General features: G+C 59.5%; 1 protein-coding gene across 1 annotated transcript; it reads right to left on the bottom strand.

Annotated features, from left to right (window-relative positions):
- Nucleotides 1-1,834: 1,834 nt before the first annotated feature.
- On the bottom strand, nucleotides 1,835-12,083 carry ATXN2L (ataxin 2 like; the record flags this gene model as incomplete). The annotated part of the gene is made up of 18 exons (XM_032919726.1): nucleotides 1,835-2,047; nucleotides 2,468-2,627; nucleotides 3,375-3,476; nucleotides 3,772-3,839; nucleotides 3,928-4,057; nucleotides 4,466-4,567; nucleotides 4,623-4,693; nucleotides 5,157-5,220; nucleotides 5,306-5,500; nucleotides 5,609-5,678; nucleotides 5,888-6,051; nucleotides 6,705-6,766; nucleotides 6,863-7,078; nucleotides 7,713-7,787; nucleotides 7,895-8,064; nucleotides 9,132-9,290; nucleotides 10,638-10,729; nucleotides 11,934-12,083. Coding segments are annotated over 18 exons (2,091 nt in total), but the record flags the coding sequence as incomplete, so codon positions are not given.
- Between the last annotated feature and the right edge of the window lie 236 nt (nucleotides 12,084-12,319).

Here is a 12,319-nt window from a genome sequence, read left to right as displayed (position 1 = left end):
GTCCCTATGGGGTCCCTATGGGTCTCTGTGGGTCCCAGGGAGGCGCCGCCCCCCCCGAAGCAGCGGCTGCCGGAGGCGGTGGCGGCCGCTCGGCTCCGGGTGCTCGGGGCTCAGCACGACCACGGCTACAGCGGGAACGGGCTCCCCCCGAGGTGCGGGGGCTATGGGGTGTCTATGGGGTGCCTATGGAGAGCTGTGGGGGTCTGGGGGTGTCTATGGGGTGTCTATTGGGGGCTATAAGGATCTATGGGGGGGTATGGCGGGTCTATGGGGTATGTATGGGGGGGCTATGGGGTGTCTGTGGGGGTCTATGAGAGATGTATGGGGGCCTATGGATTGTCTAGGGGGGTCTGGGGATCTATGGGGTGGCTATGGAGAGCTGTGGGAGTCTGTGGGTGTCTATGGGGTGTGTATTGGGGGCTATGAGGATCTATGGGGGGGTATGGCGGGGCTGTGGGGTGTCTATGGGGGGCTATGGCGTGTCTGTGGGGAGCCTGTGGGGGTCTATGAGAGATATATGGGGGGCTATGGGGGTCTATGGATTGTCTCTGGGGTCTGGGGGTCTATGGGGTGGCTATGGAGAGCTGTGGGGGTGTCTATGGGGTGTCTGTTGGGGGTTATGGGGATCTATGGGGTGTCTATGGGGGGGTATGGCGGGGCTATGGGGTGTCTGTGGGGAGCCTGTGGGGGTCTATGAGAGATGTATGGGGGGGCTATGGGGGTCTATGGATTGTCTGGGGGGGTCTGGGGATCTATGGGGTGGCTATGGAGAGCTGTGGGGGTCTGGGGGTGTCTATGGGGGGCTATGAGGATCTATGGGGTGTCTATGGGGGGGTATGGCAGGGCTGTGGGGTGTCTGTGGGGGTCTATGGGGTATGTATGGGGGGGCTATGGGGTGTCTGTGGGGAGCCTGTCGGGGTCTATGAGATATATGGGGGGCTATGGGGGGTCTATGGATTGTCTGGGGGGGGTCTAGGGATCTATGGGGTGGCTATGGGGTGTCTATTGGGGGCTATGGAGATCTATGGGGTGTCTATGGGGGAGTATGGCGGGGCTGTGGGGTGTCTGTGGGGGTCTATGGGGTATGTATGGGGGGGCTATAGGGTGTCTGTGGGGGTCTATGGATTGTCTGGGGATCTATGGGGTGGCTATGAGGGTCTGTGGGTGTTTATTGGGGGCTATGGGGATCTATGGGGTGTCTGTGGGGTGTCTATGGGGGTCTATAGGGTATGTATATGGAGTCTGTGGGTATCTATGGGGTGTCTGTGGGGTGTCTATAGGCGTCTATGGGGATATAACGGGCTGGCTGGGGGGGGGTCTATGGGGTGGAGGGGGGTTCTGAGGGCGAATCGATGGGGTGTGGGGGGATATGTGGGGCTGAGGGGCCTCCATGGGGCTGGGGGAGGGACTGGCAGGGGGTTTTGGGAGGGCTGGGTGTGAATCTATGGGGCTGGGGGTGGATCTCGAGGGTCCCCCCCAGCCCCACCCCCCCTTTTCTGCCCCACAGGCCCCACATCCCCTGAGGCTGCTGCTGCCCCACAACTGCCCCTCCCCCAATAAACACGGGCCCCTCCCCCACCGCGTCCAGCTGCTACTTGTGGGGCTGAGACCCACATGGGGGGGGAGGGACCCCCCTGCCCCATAGACCGCTCCCCCCACCCCCCCGATACCTACCCATAATCACCCCATAGCTGCCCCATAAGTGCCCCACACACCCCTTAAGCCCCTCCCCCACCCCACAGACCCCTCTCCCCCTTTGCCCCTCCCCCACCCCCCAAATTAACAGAAAATTTATTTTTTTATTCGGTTTTGGGGTTTTTTTCCTCTTTTTTGGGTCATTTGGGGCCATTTTTAAGGTTCCCCCCTCCCCCCTCCCCCCACTATAAATAATAGAAAAGCCCCCGCGGGGGGGGAGGGGAGGGGCGGCTCCAGCTCTGCCCCATAGATTCCCCCCCACGCTCCAGCCCCACACTTGGGGGGCAGAAGGAGCCACTTGGGGGGCGGCGTCAGTTGCCCGGGGGGTGGAACTGGAGCTGCTGCGACTGGACTGGAAGGAGATGGGGGGGGGGAGTGTAAATGTGGGGCGCCCCATAAGTGATACCCCCAGACCCATAAGTGACACTCTTCCACACTCTTCCAGACCTATGACCCCTCTAGGACCCATAAGTGACACCCCAGACCCATAAGTGATTTTCTACCCCCAAAAGTAACACTCCTCCACCCCATAAGTGACATCTCCCAGCCCCATAAATCCCCCCCAGCCCCGTAAGTGACCCCTCTCTGCCCCATAGGCGACTCCTCCAGACCCATAAGTGACACCCCCAGCCCCATAAGTGCCCCTAAAGTGCCCCATAAGCACCAATGCCATCCGCACAAGTGCTCCCTCTGCCCCCCCCAAGTGCCCCATAAACACCAACCCTCAGCCCCACAAGTCCCGCTCCTGCCCCCCAAGTGTCCCCCCCCTCACCTTGGTGGTGGCCGATGTAGGGGAAGGGCCCGGGGGTGACGCCGCCCCCCCCCCCCCCCCCCCCGTGGCTCTGGTGCAGCAGCATCACCTGGGGGGGGGGATGGGCGGCCCCGGGGTGGGGGGGGGGCGGGGCCGCCGCGAGACCCGTCTGTACGTGGGCCTGGGGGGGAGGGGCGAGTCAGGAGACACATGTATCGCCCCTCCCCCCAAGACATGTCCTTCCTATCACGCCTCCCCCCACGACATGTCCCTCCTATGGCCCCTCCCCGCACGATATGACCCTCCTATCGCCCCTCCCCCCACGACATGTCCCTCCTATGGCCCTCCCCGCACGATATGACCCTCCTATCGCCTCTCCCCGCACGATATGACCCTCCTATCGCCCCTCCCCGCATGATATGACCCTCCTATCGCCCCTCCCCCCACGATATGACCCTCCTATCGCCTCTCCCCGCACGATATGACCTTCCTATTGCCCCTCCCCCCACGATATGTCCCTCCTATCGCCCCTCCCTGCACAATATGACCCTTCTATCGCCCCTCCCTCCACGATATGTCCCTCCTATCGCCCCTCCCTGCACAATATGACCCTTCTATCGCCCCTCCCTCCACGATATAAGCCCCATATTGCCCCTACCCCCATGGTACGATCCTCCCCCAAGGGAAAAACCCTTGTATCGCCCCTCCCCCACAATATAACACTCACATTGCCCCTGCCCCAGTGACAGGAGTCCTCTATCGCCCCTCTCCCAACAATATGACCCCTCTATCGCCCCTCGCCCAACAATATGATCCCTATATCGCACCTTCCCCAACCCTGTACCCCCAATATCGCCCCTCCCCCACTTTGGCTGCCCTTCCCCCCACCATATTGCCCTTCTCCCACGCCCCAACGCCCCTCCCCCACCTGCCCCACATGCGCCACCCCATAGCCGTGGGTCAGGCTCTGGTGAAGGGCGTAGACGGCGGCAGCAGCTGCAGCGGCGCTGGGGGGAGGGGGGGGAGGAGGAGGGGGAGGGGGCGGGGGGGGCGGCGGAGGGGGGGGAGGGGCGGCAGGAGCCGGGGTGGGGGGAGGGGCCGGGGGGGGCTGGGCAAAGCTGCTCTGGGGGGAGGGGGCGCCGGGGGGGGGAGGGGCGGGGGGGAACAATGGCGGCTGCTGCCCACCCTGGGGGGGGGAAGGGGAGGGGTCAGGGGGGTGGGGCCACAAAAGGCCCCTCCCCCCTCCCCATACACCCCTCCCCCACCCTCTAGACCCCTCCCCCACCCTCTAGACCCACCGTATCGCCCCTCCCCCACCCCATTACCTGGCTGGGGGGTGGGGGCGGCGGGTTCCCGGCCGGCGTCGGGGGGGGGAAGGGCTGATGGACAGCGGCTGTGGGGGGAGGGGCACAGTTAGAGGGTGGGGGAGGGGTCTGGGGGGTGGGAGGGGATTTTGGGGAGGGGGGAGGGGCTATACTCACCGTACAGGGTCTGTGGGGCTCCTGATTGGTCGCCGGGAGGGAACTGGGGCGGGGGAGGGGCGGCGGAGGACACCAGGGTGGGGGAGGGGTGCAGGCGGGGGCTGCCGGGGAGCAGCGGCGCGAACACAGCCTGGAAAGGGGGGGGAGGAGCAATAAGAAGAGATCAGGTCACGATATAATGCCTATATCGCCCCTCCCCCAATGATAGGACACTGAAATCGTGCCCCCCCCCAGCGATATGACCCCCCTATCGCCTCTCCCCCAACGATATGGCCCCAATATTGCTAATCCCCCCCCATATCGCCTCCTATCGCCCCTCCCCCAACAATACAGACCCAACATCACACCTCCCCCAATGATATGACCCCCCTATCGCCCCTCCCCCAACGATATGACCCCCCTATCGCCCCTCCCCCCACGATATGACCCCCCCTATCGCTCCTCCCCCCACGATATAACTCTGTATCACCACTCCCCCAACGATATCACCCCCAATATTGCCCAACCCCCACCCTGTCGCCCCGCCCCCCCCCTTTACCTGCGAGGGGTAGTGTGGGAGGGGCTGCACGAGCGGCTGCCCCCCCCCCGAAGGCCTGGGGGGGTCCGTACGAGATGTACTGGGAGTAATGGGGGGGAGGGGGCGGGGGGGGAGGGGCGGCCACAGGCACCAGGGGAGGGGGAGGAGGGGCGGATGCCGACGGGGGAGGGGCTGGGGGGGGAGGGGCGTGAGGCTGCTCCGAGCGCGGCGGCGGCGGGGGGAGGGAACCTGTGAGAAGGGGGAAGAGGGGCAAAAACACGTCAGAGGGGGCGGGGGAGGGGCGATACGGGGGTTATTTTGTGGGGGAGGGACCATATCGGGGTCATATCATTGCAAGAGACACGATACAAAAATTTTATCACTGCAGGAGGAGCGATATGGAGATCATATCGTGAGAGGAGGAGCAATATGGGCGTCATATCATGGCGGGAGGAGCGATATGGGGGCTATATCGTGGGGGGAGGAGCAATATAGGCATCATATCGTGGGGGGAGGAGCGATATGGGGGCTATATCGTGGGGGGAGGAGCATTATGGGGGTTCTATCGTGGGGGGAGGTGCAATATGGGGGTTCTATTGTGGGGGGAGCGGCGATATGGGGGTCATATCGTGGGGGGAGGGGCGACATGGGGGTCATATCGTGGGGGGAGGGGCGACATGGGGGTCATATCGTGGGAGGAGGAGCCACTCACCTTTGCCTCCCCGGTATTTGCCTTGGGGGGGGGTGGACACGGGGTACGGGTACATTTGGGGGGCCTGAAACAGAAGGGGGAGGGGCTTAAATGGTGGGGGAGGGGCTTGGGGGGGAAAGGGGGAACAGTTGGGGGGGGAGGGGCTTTACCTGCACATGGAGCTGGGGTATATAGGAGATATAGGGAGGGGGAGGGGCATAGATGCTGCTCGCCCCTCCCCCCCCACCTCCTCCTCCTCCTCCGGCCCCTCCCCCACCTTGCCCCGCCCCCGGCGGGGTCATGACCCCCAGCGTGGGGGAGGGGTGGAGGCGGGGCCCCGGCGAGGGGGGGGCAGCGGCTTTGCCCTATGGGGGGAGGGAAAGGGGGGAAATTAGGGGTCAGCCTTTAAGCCCCGCCCCCCTTAAGCCCCTCCCCCTTTAAGCCCCTCCCCCTTTAAGCCCCTCCCCCCTCACCACGCCCAAAAGGGGCTTCGAGGGGTTGAACTCCTTCGCGTTGGGGTTCAGCGTCGACTTCTTCACCTGCCTATGGGGGGGGTTAATTAAAACAGGATTAATTAAGGGGGGAAGGGACTAATTAGGGGGGGAGGAGCTTAAGCCTCCTCTCTCCCCACTTGGAACACCCCAAAAACGGGGAGAAACGGCCCAAAAATGGGGGTTTTAGGGCCAAAATCAACTCCCTCAAGCCCCGCCCCCCTCCAAGCCCCGCCCCCCTCAAGCCCCGCCCCCACTCACTCGTCCTTGTCCTGGGGGGTCCCCGGGGGGGTCCCGGCCCCTCCCCCCGCCCCTCCCCCACCCCCCCCTTGGGCCTCGGGGGGGGCTCCGGGGGGGGAGGGGCCGCTGCGGGGTGGGGGGAGGGGCTCTGGGGGGGGGTCCTGGGGGGCGCTGCTGGGCTGGAGCTGCAATGGGGGAGGGAGAGCTATGAGTGACCCATAAGTGAGGCATGGACCCCATAGCTGACCCATAAGTGACCCACAGACCCTACAGCTGACCCATAACTGACCCACACACCCCATAGCTGACCCATAAGTGACCCAAACACCCCACGGCTGACCCATAAGTGACCCACAGACCCTACAGCTGACCCATAACTGACCCACACATCCAATAGCTGACCCATAAGTGACCCACACACCCCATAACTGACCCATAAGTGACTCAAAAACCCCACAGATGACCTGTAAGTGACCCACACACCCCATAGGTAATGCATAAGTACCCCACACACCCCACAGCTGACCCATAACTGCCCCAGACACCCCAAAAATGCTCTGTAAGTGCCCCACACGTCATAAATGCCCCATAAGTGACTCCCATAAGTGAACTACACACTTCATAGCTGACCCACAAGTGACCCATAACCACCCCATAGCTGCCCCACATGCCCCATAACCACCCCATAGCTGTCCCTCATAGTGACCCCCACACCCCATAACTGCCCCTGGACCACCCCATAGCTGACCCATGAGTGCCCCACACCCCCCATACATGCCCCATAAGTGCCCCACACGCCCCATACCTGCCCCACAACCACCCCACAGCTGCCCCACACCTTAAACTGAGCCCCAAATTTCCTCAGCTCCTCCAACTGGTTCCGCTGCTGCTCTGATGGACCTGGGGGGGGGTACCCCAAAAATGGGGGTCACGGGAGGGTCACATGGGGGTCACACGGGGGTCACACGGGGGTCACAAGCCCCTCCCCCCCCTCACCTTTGCGGGGGGTCTCTGTGGGTCCCGCGAGGTCCGGGCCGGGGGGGGGAGGGGCAGATCCTGGGTGGGGGGAGGGGGAGGGCGAAGGGGTGGGGGAGGGGCAGGGGGAGGCGGGGGGAGGGGGCGGCCCCTCCCCCACCACGGGGGTGGGGGGGCGGGGGTCCGGGAGGGGGGAGGGGCCGGGCTTGGGGGAGCGGGGGAGGGGCAGGCGGGGGGCTGGGGGGGAGAGAGGGAGTTAGTGCCCCATAGCCACCCCATAGCTGACCCATAAGTGCCCCACACCCCCCACAGATGCCCCATAAGCACCCCATAACCACCCCATACACCCCATGGATGCCCCATAAGTGCCCCACACTCCCCATACCTGCCCCATAAGTGCCCTACACCCCCCATACCTGCCCCATAAGTGCCCCACACACCCCATACCTGCCCCATAACCACCCCACACCCCCCATACCTGCCCCATAAGTGCCCCACACCTCCCATACCTGCCCCATAAGTGCCCCACGCACCCCGTACCTAGCCCGTAAGTGCCCCACACACCCCATAGCTGCCCCATAAGTACCCCACACACCACATACGTGCCCCATAACCACCCCACACCCCCCATGGATGCCCCGTAAGTGCCGCACACCTCCCATACCTGCCCCATAAGTGCCCCACACACCCCATACCTAACCCATAAGTGCCCTACACGCCCCATAGCTGCCCCATAAGTACCCTCCACACCCCATACGTGCCCCATAACCACCCCATGACTGCCCCACGCCCCCAGAGCAGCCCCATAACTGCCCCATACACCCATTAAGCCCCTCCCCCACCCCACACATCCCCCCTCCCCCATTCTCACCAGGGGTGGGGGATGGGCACCCCCCTCCGCTGCCCTTCCCCCCACGGGGGGGTCGCTGGGCCTTGGGGGAGGGGCCTAAAGGGGGGGGAGGGGAAGAGACACACAGAGTGGGGGAGGGGCTACAATGAAGCCCCTCCCCCCCTTTAAGCCCCTCCCCCCTTTAAGCCCCTCCCCCCTCTCACCTCCATTGACCCCCGGCTCCGGGTGGGGGGGGCCCCCTCGGGGTGGGGGGGGCGCACTTCCGGCCCCTCCCCCCCCGGGGGGTCTCGGGGCCCCTCCCCCTCCCCCTCGGGAGGAGCCGCAGCGGAGCCCCCCCCGCGGGCGCTGGGGGAGGGGCGGGAATTTGGGGTCCCTGCAATGGAGAGAGGGGGGGTCAGTGGGGGGGGAGGGGTTTGGGGGGGTCAATGGGGGGGGGAGGGGTTTGGGGGTCAATGGGGCAAATTTTGCCCGATTCCGGGTGAACGTTGCCCAATTTTCGGCTGATTTTGCTCAATTTTGGGCCAATTTTGCTCAATTTCAGTCAATCTTGCTCTATTTTACACCAATTTCAGGTCAATTTGGCTTAATCTTGCTCAATTTCGGGCCAATTTTGCCCAATTTTGGTCGATTTTAACCAATTTCAGGCCAATTTTGCCCGATTTCACTCGATCTTGCTCAACTTTAGGCTGATTTGGCTCCATCCACTGATGATTTTCCCAATTTCAGGCCAATTTTGGGCCGATTTTGCCCAATTTTGGGCCGATTTTGCTTAATTTTGGGTGATTTTACCCAATTTTGGGCTAATTTTATGCAATTTCGGTCGATTTTGCCCAATTTTTGACCAATTTTGCTCAATTTCGGTCAATTTTGTCCAATTTTGGGCCGATTTTGCTCAATTTCTGCCAATTTTACCCAATTTTTGGTTGGTTTTGCTCAACTTTGGGCCAATTTTGCCCAATTTTAGACCAATTTTGCTCAATTTCGGTCAATTTTGCCCAATTTTGGGGTGATTTTGCTCAATTTCTGCCAATTTTACCCAATTTTTGGTTGGTTTTGCTCAACTTTGGGCCGAATTTGCCCAATTTTAGACCAATTTTGCTCAATTTCGGTCGATTTTCCCCAATTTTGGGCTGATTTTGCCCAACTATGGTCGATTTTGCTCAATTTGGGGCTGATTTTGCCCAATTTTGGGCTGATTTTGCCCAATTTTGGGTCGATTTTGCTTAATTTTGGGCTGATTTTGCCCAATTTTGGGTCGATTTTACCCAATTTTGGGCTGATTTTGCTCAATTTCGGTCAATTTTGCCCAATTTTGGGCCGATTTTGCTCAATTTTGGCTGATTTTGCCCGATTTTGGATTGATTTTCCCCAATTTTGGGCTGATTTAGCCCAATTTTGGGTCGATTTCGCCCCATTCCGGGGCCCGTCCCTGCGTCCCACCTGCGCCCCGGGCGCTCGTCCTCGGCCCGTCCCTCCTCCTGCTCCTCGGCGGCCGCGCGCAGCCGGTGCTGGGGACTCGCCTCGATCTCCCGCGCCAGCGCGGCCGCGCGCGCCTCCCGCTGCCGGAACGCCTCCGAGTTCTCCTTCTCCAGCGGCACCCTGCGGCGACGGGGGGGACAGCACCAAAACACGCCTCAAACACCCCAAAAACGGCCAAAAACACCCCAAAACCGCCAAAAAACCCCCTTGAAACGGCCCAAAACGCCCCAAAACAGGCCCAAAACACCCCAAAGCCACCCGTGACACAGCTAGAAACGCCTCCGAGTTCTCCTTCTCCAGCGGCACCCTGCGGCAACGGGGGGGACAGCACCCAAACACGCCTCAAACACCCCAAAAACGGCCAAAAACACCCCAAAAACAGCCAAAACCACCCCAAAAACGGCCTTAAAATGGCCCAAAATGGCCTAAAAGCAGCCCAAAACACCCTAAAACCAGCCCAAAACTCCCCAAAACCACCCGTGACACAGCTACAAACACCTCCGAGTTCTCCTTCTCCAGCGGCACCCTGCGACGGTGGGGAGAGCACCCAAACACACCTCAAACACCCCCAAAACAGCAAAAACACCCCAAAAACGCCCTTGAAATGGCCCAAAACACCCCAAAACCGCCTAAAAACATCCCAAAGCCGGCCCAAAACACCCTAAAATGGGCCAAAAACACCCCTAAAATGGCCAAAACCACCCCAAAACCAGCTAAAAATACCCCCAAACACCACAAACACACAAGAAAAGCCCTGAAACACCCCAAAAACGCCCTGAAACACCCAAAACCACATACAAAATGCCCGGAAACACCCCAAAACACCCTGAAACACCCAAGAACACACAAAAAATGCCCTGAAACACCTCAAAACACCCCAAAACCACCCTGAAACACCCCAAAACACCCCAAAACCACCCTGAAACACCCCAAAACACACACAAAACGCCCTGAAACACCCCAAAACCGCCCCGAAACACCCCAAACCACATACAAAATGCCCGGAAACACCCCAAAAACGGCTAAAACCAGCCCCAAAACACCCTGAAACACCCCAAAACACACACAAAATGCCCTGAAACACCCCAAAACACCTCAAAACCATCCTGAAACACCCCAAAACACACACAAAATGCCCTGAAACACCCCAAAAACGCCCTGAAACACCCAAAACCACATACAAAATGTCCGGAAACACCCCAAAACCAGCTAAAACCAGCCCCAAAACACCCTGAAACACCCCAAAACACCCCAAAACCACCCTGAAACACCCCAAAACCACCCTCAAACACCCCAAGATGCTCCCAAAACCCCCATAACACCCTCAAAACGCCTCTATACCACCCTTTAACACCCCAAGACCCCCCAAAACACCCCCCTAAATTCCTCCCAAACACTCTAAAACACCCCAAAACACCCCAAAACTTCCCAAAACGCCCCAAAACGCCCCCAAAACGCCCCCATTACGTGTAGGAGGCCAGGCTGCTGTCGTAGGTTGTCTTCACCCCATAGTTCTCTTCATTGAACTTGAACATCTCGTTGGGATCCCACCCGTTGGACTGGAAAAGGGGGGTTTTGGGGTGAAAAAGAGAGATTTTGGGCAAAAAGTGAGCTTTTGAGGTGAAAAAACACTAATTTTTGAGGTAAAAAGAGAAATTTTGGGGTGGAAAAAGGGGATTTGGGGGTAAAAAAGGGGGATTTGGGGGTGATTTGGGAGAGGTTTGGGATGATTTGGGGGAGGTTTGGGTGGGTTTGGATGATTTGGGGTCATTTGGGCTGATTTGGGTCGATTTGGGGCTGATTTGGGTCAATTTGGGGCTGATTTGGGTTGATTTCAGGTGATTTTGGGTCTATGTTGGATGATTTAGGCCTGGTTTGGCCTCATTTCACTTGGTTTAGGGCTGATTTGGGGATCGAGGGTGATTTTGGGCTCAAGAAGGTGGATTTTGGGGCTCAGTGGGGGATTTTGGGGTGAATTTGGGTGATTTGGGGCCGGTTTTGAGCAGATTTTGGTTGATTTCATTGATTTGGGGCTGATTTGGGGTTTCAACGATGGATTTTGGGGCAAATAAGGGGGATTTTGGTCGATTAAGGGATCAATGAGATTGATTTTGAGCTGAATAAGGTACATTTTGGGGTGAATGAAGCCGATTTAGGCCAATTTCGGGTTGATTTGAGCCGGTTTTGGGCTCAATGAGGTGGATTTCGGGCTGATTCGAGCCGGTTTTGAGGTAAACATGACAATTTTGGGGTGAATAAGAGTGATTCTGGGGTGATTTGAACTGACTTTCAGGGTCAGTTGTGAATTTGGGGCTGATTTAGGTCTACTTTGGGGTGAATAAGGCAGATTTTGGGCTGGTTTAAGCCAACTTAGGCTGATTTTGGGCTGATTCGGGCCAATTTAAGCTGATTTGGGGCTGATTTAGGCTGATTTGGGCTGATTTTGGGCTGATTTAGGCCGATTTGGGGCGATTTTTGGCTGATTTTGGCCGATTTTGGGCAATCTTGGGCTGATTTAGGCCAATTTTGGCCAATTTTGGGCGATTTTAGGCCAATTTTGGGCGATTTTGGGCTGATTTAGGCCGATTTTGGGCTATTTTGGCCAATTTTGGGCTGATTTTGGCCAATTTTGAGCTGATTTTGGCCAATTTTGGCCAATTTTGGGTTGATTTTGGCCGATTTTGGGCTGATTTTGGGCTATTTTGGGCTGATTTTGGCCGATTTGGGGCGATTTTGGGCCGCAGGAGCCGGTGCGGGGCTCACCAGGTCCGAGTCCAGGTCATACTCGTCGCAGGCGCCGTCGCCGCCGTCCCAGCGCTGCAGCAGCTTCTCGCGGTGCTGCCCGTTGAGCCGCAGCCCCGGAGCCGCCGCCGCGTCCGGGAACCTGCCTGAGACCCACAGCGACCCATAGAGCACCCACAGCGACCCATAGAGACCCATAGAGCACCCACAGCGACCCATAGAGACCCACAGAGCACCCATAGAGACCCACAGCGACCCACAGAGCACCCATAGCGACCCATAGAGCACCCATAGCGACCCATAGAGACCCACAGAGCACCCATAGAGCACCCACAGCGACCCATAGAGACCCATAGAGCACCCACAGCGACCCATAGAGACCCACAGAGCACCCATAGAGCACCCAC

This window comes from Strigops habroptila, unplaced genomic scaffold (genome assembly GCF_004027225.2).
Source record: "Strigops habroptila isolate Jane unplaced genomic scaffold, bStrHab1.2.pri NW_022045612.1_ctg1, whole genome shotgun sequence".
Lineage (NCBI taxonomy): Eukaryota > Metazoa > Chordata > Aves > Psittaciformes > Psittacidae > Strigops > Strigops habroptila.
Note: the sequence above shows the minus strand (reverse complement) of the source record. Positions and strands in the feature narration are given on the sequence as shown.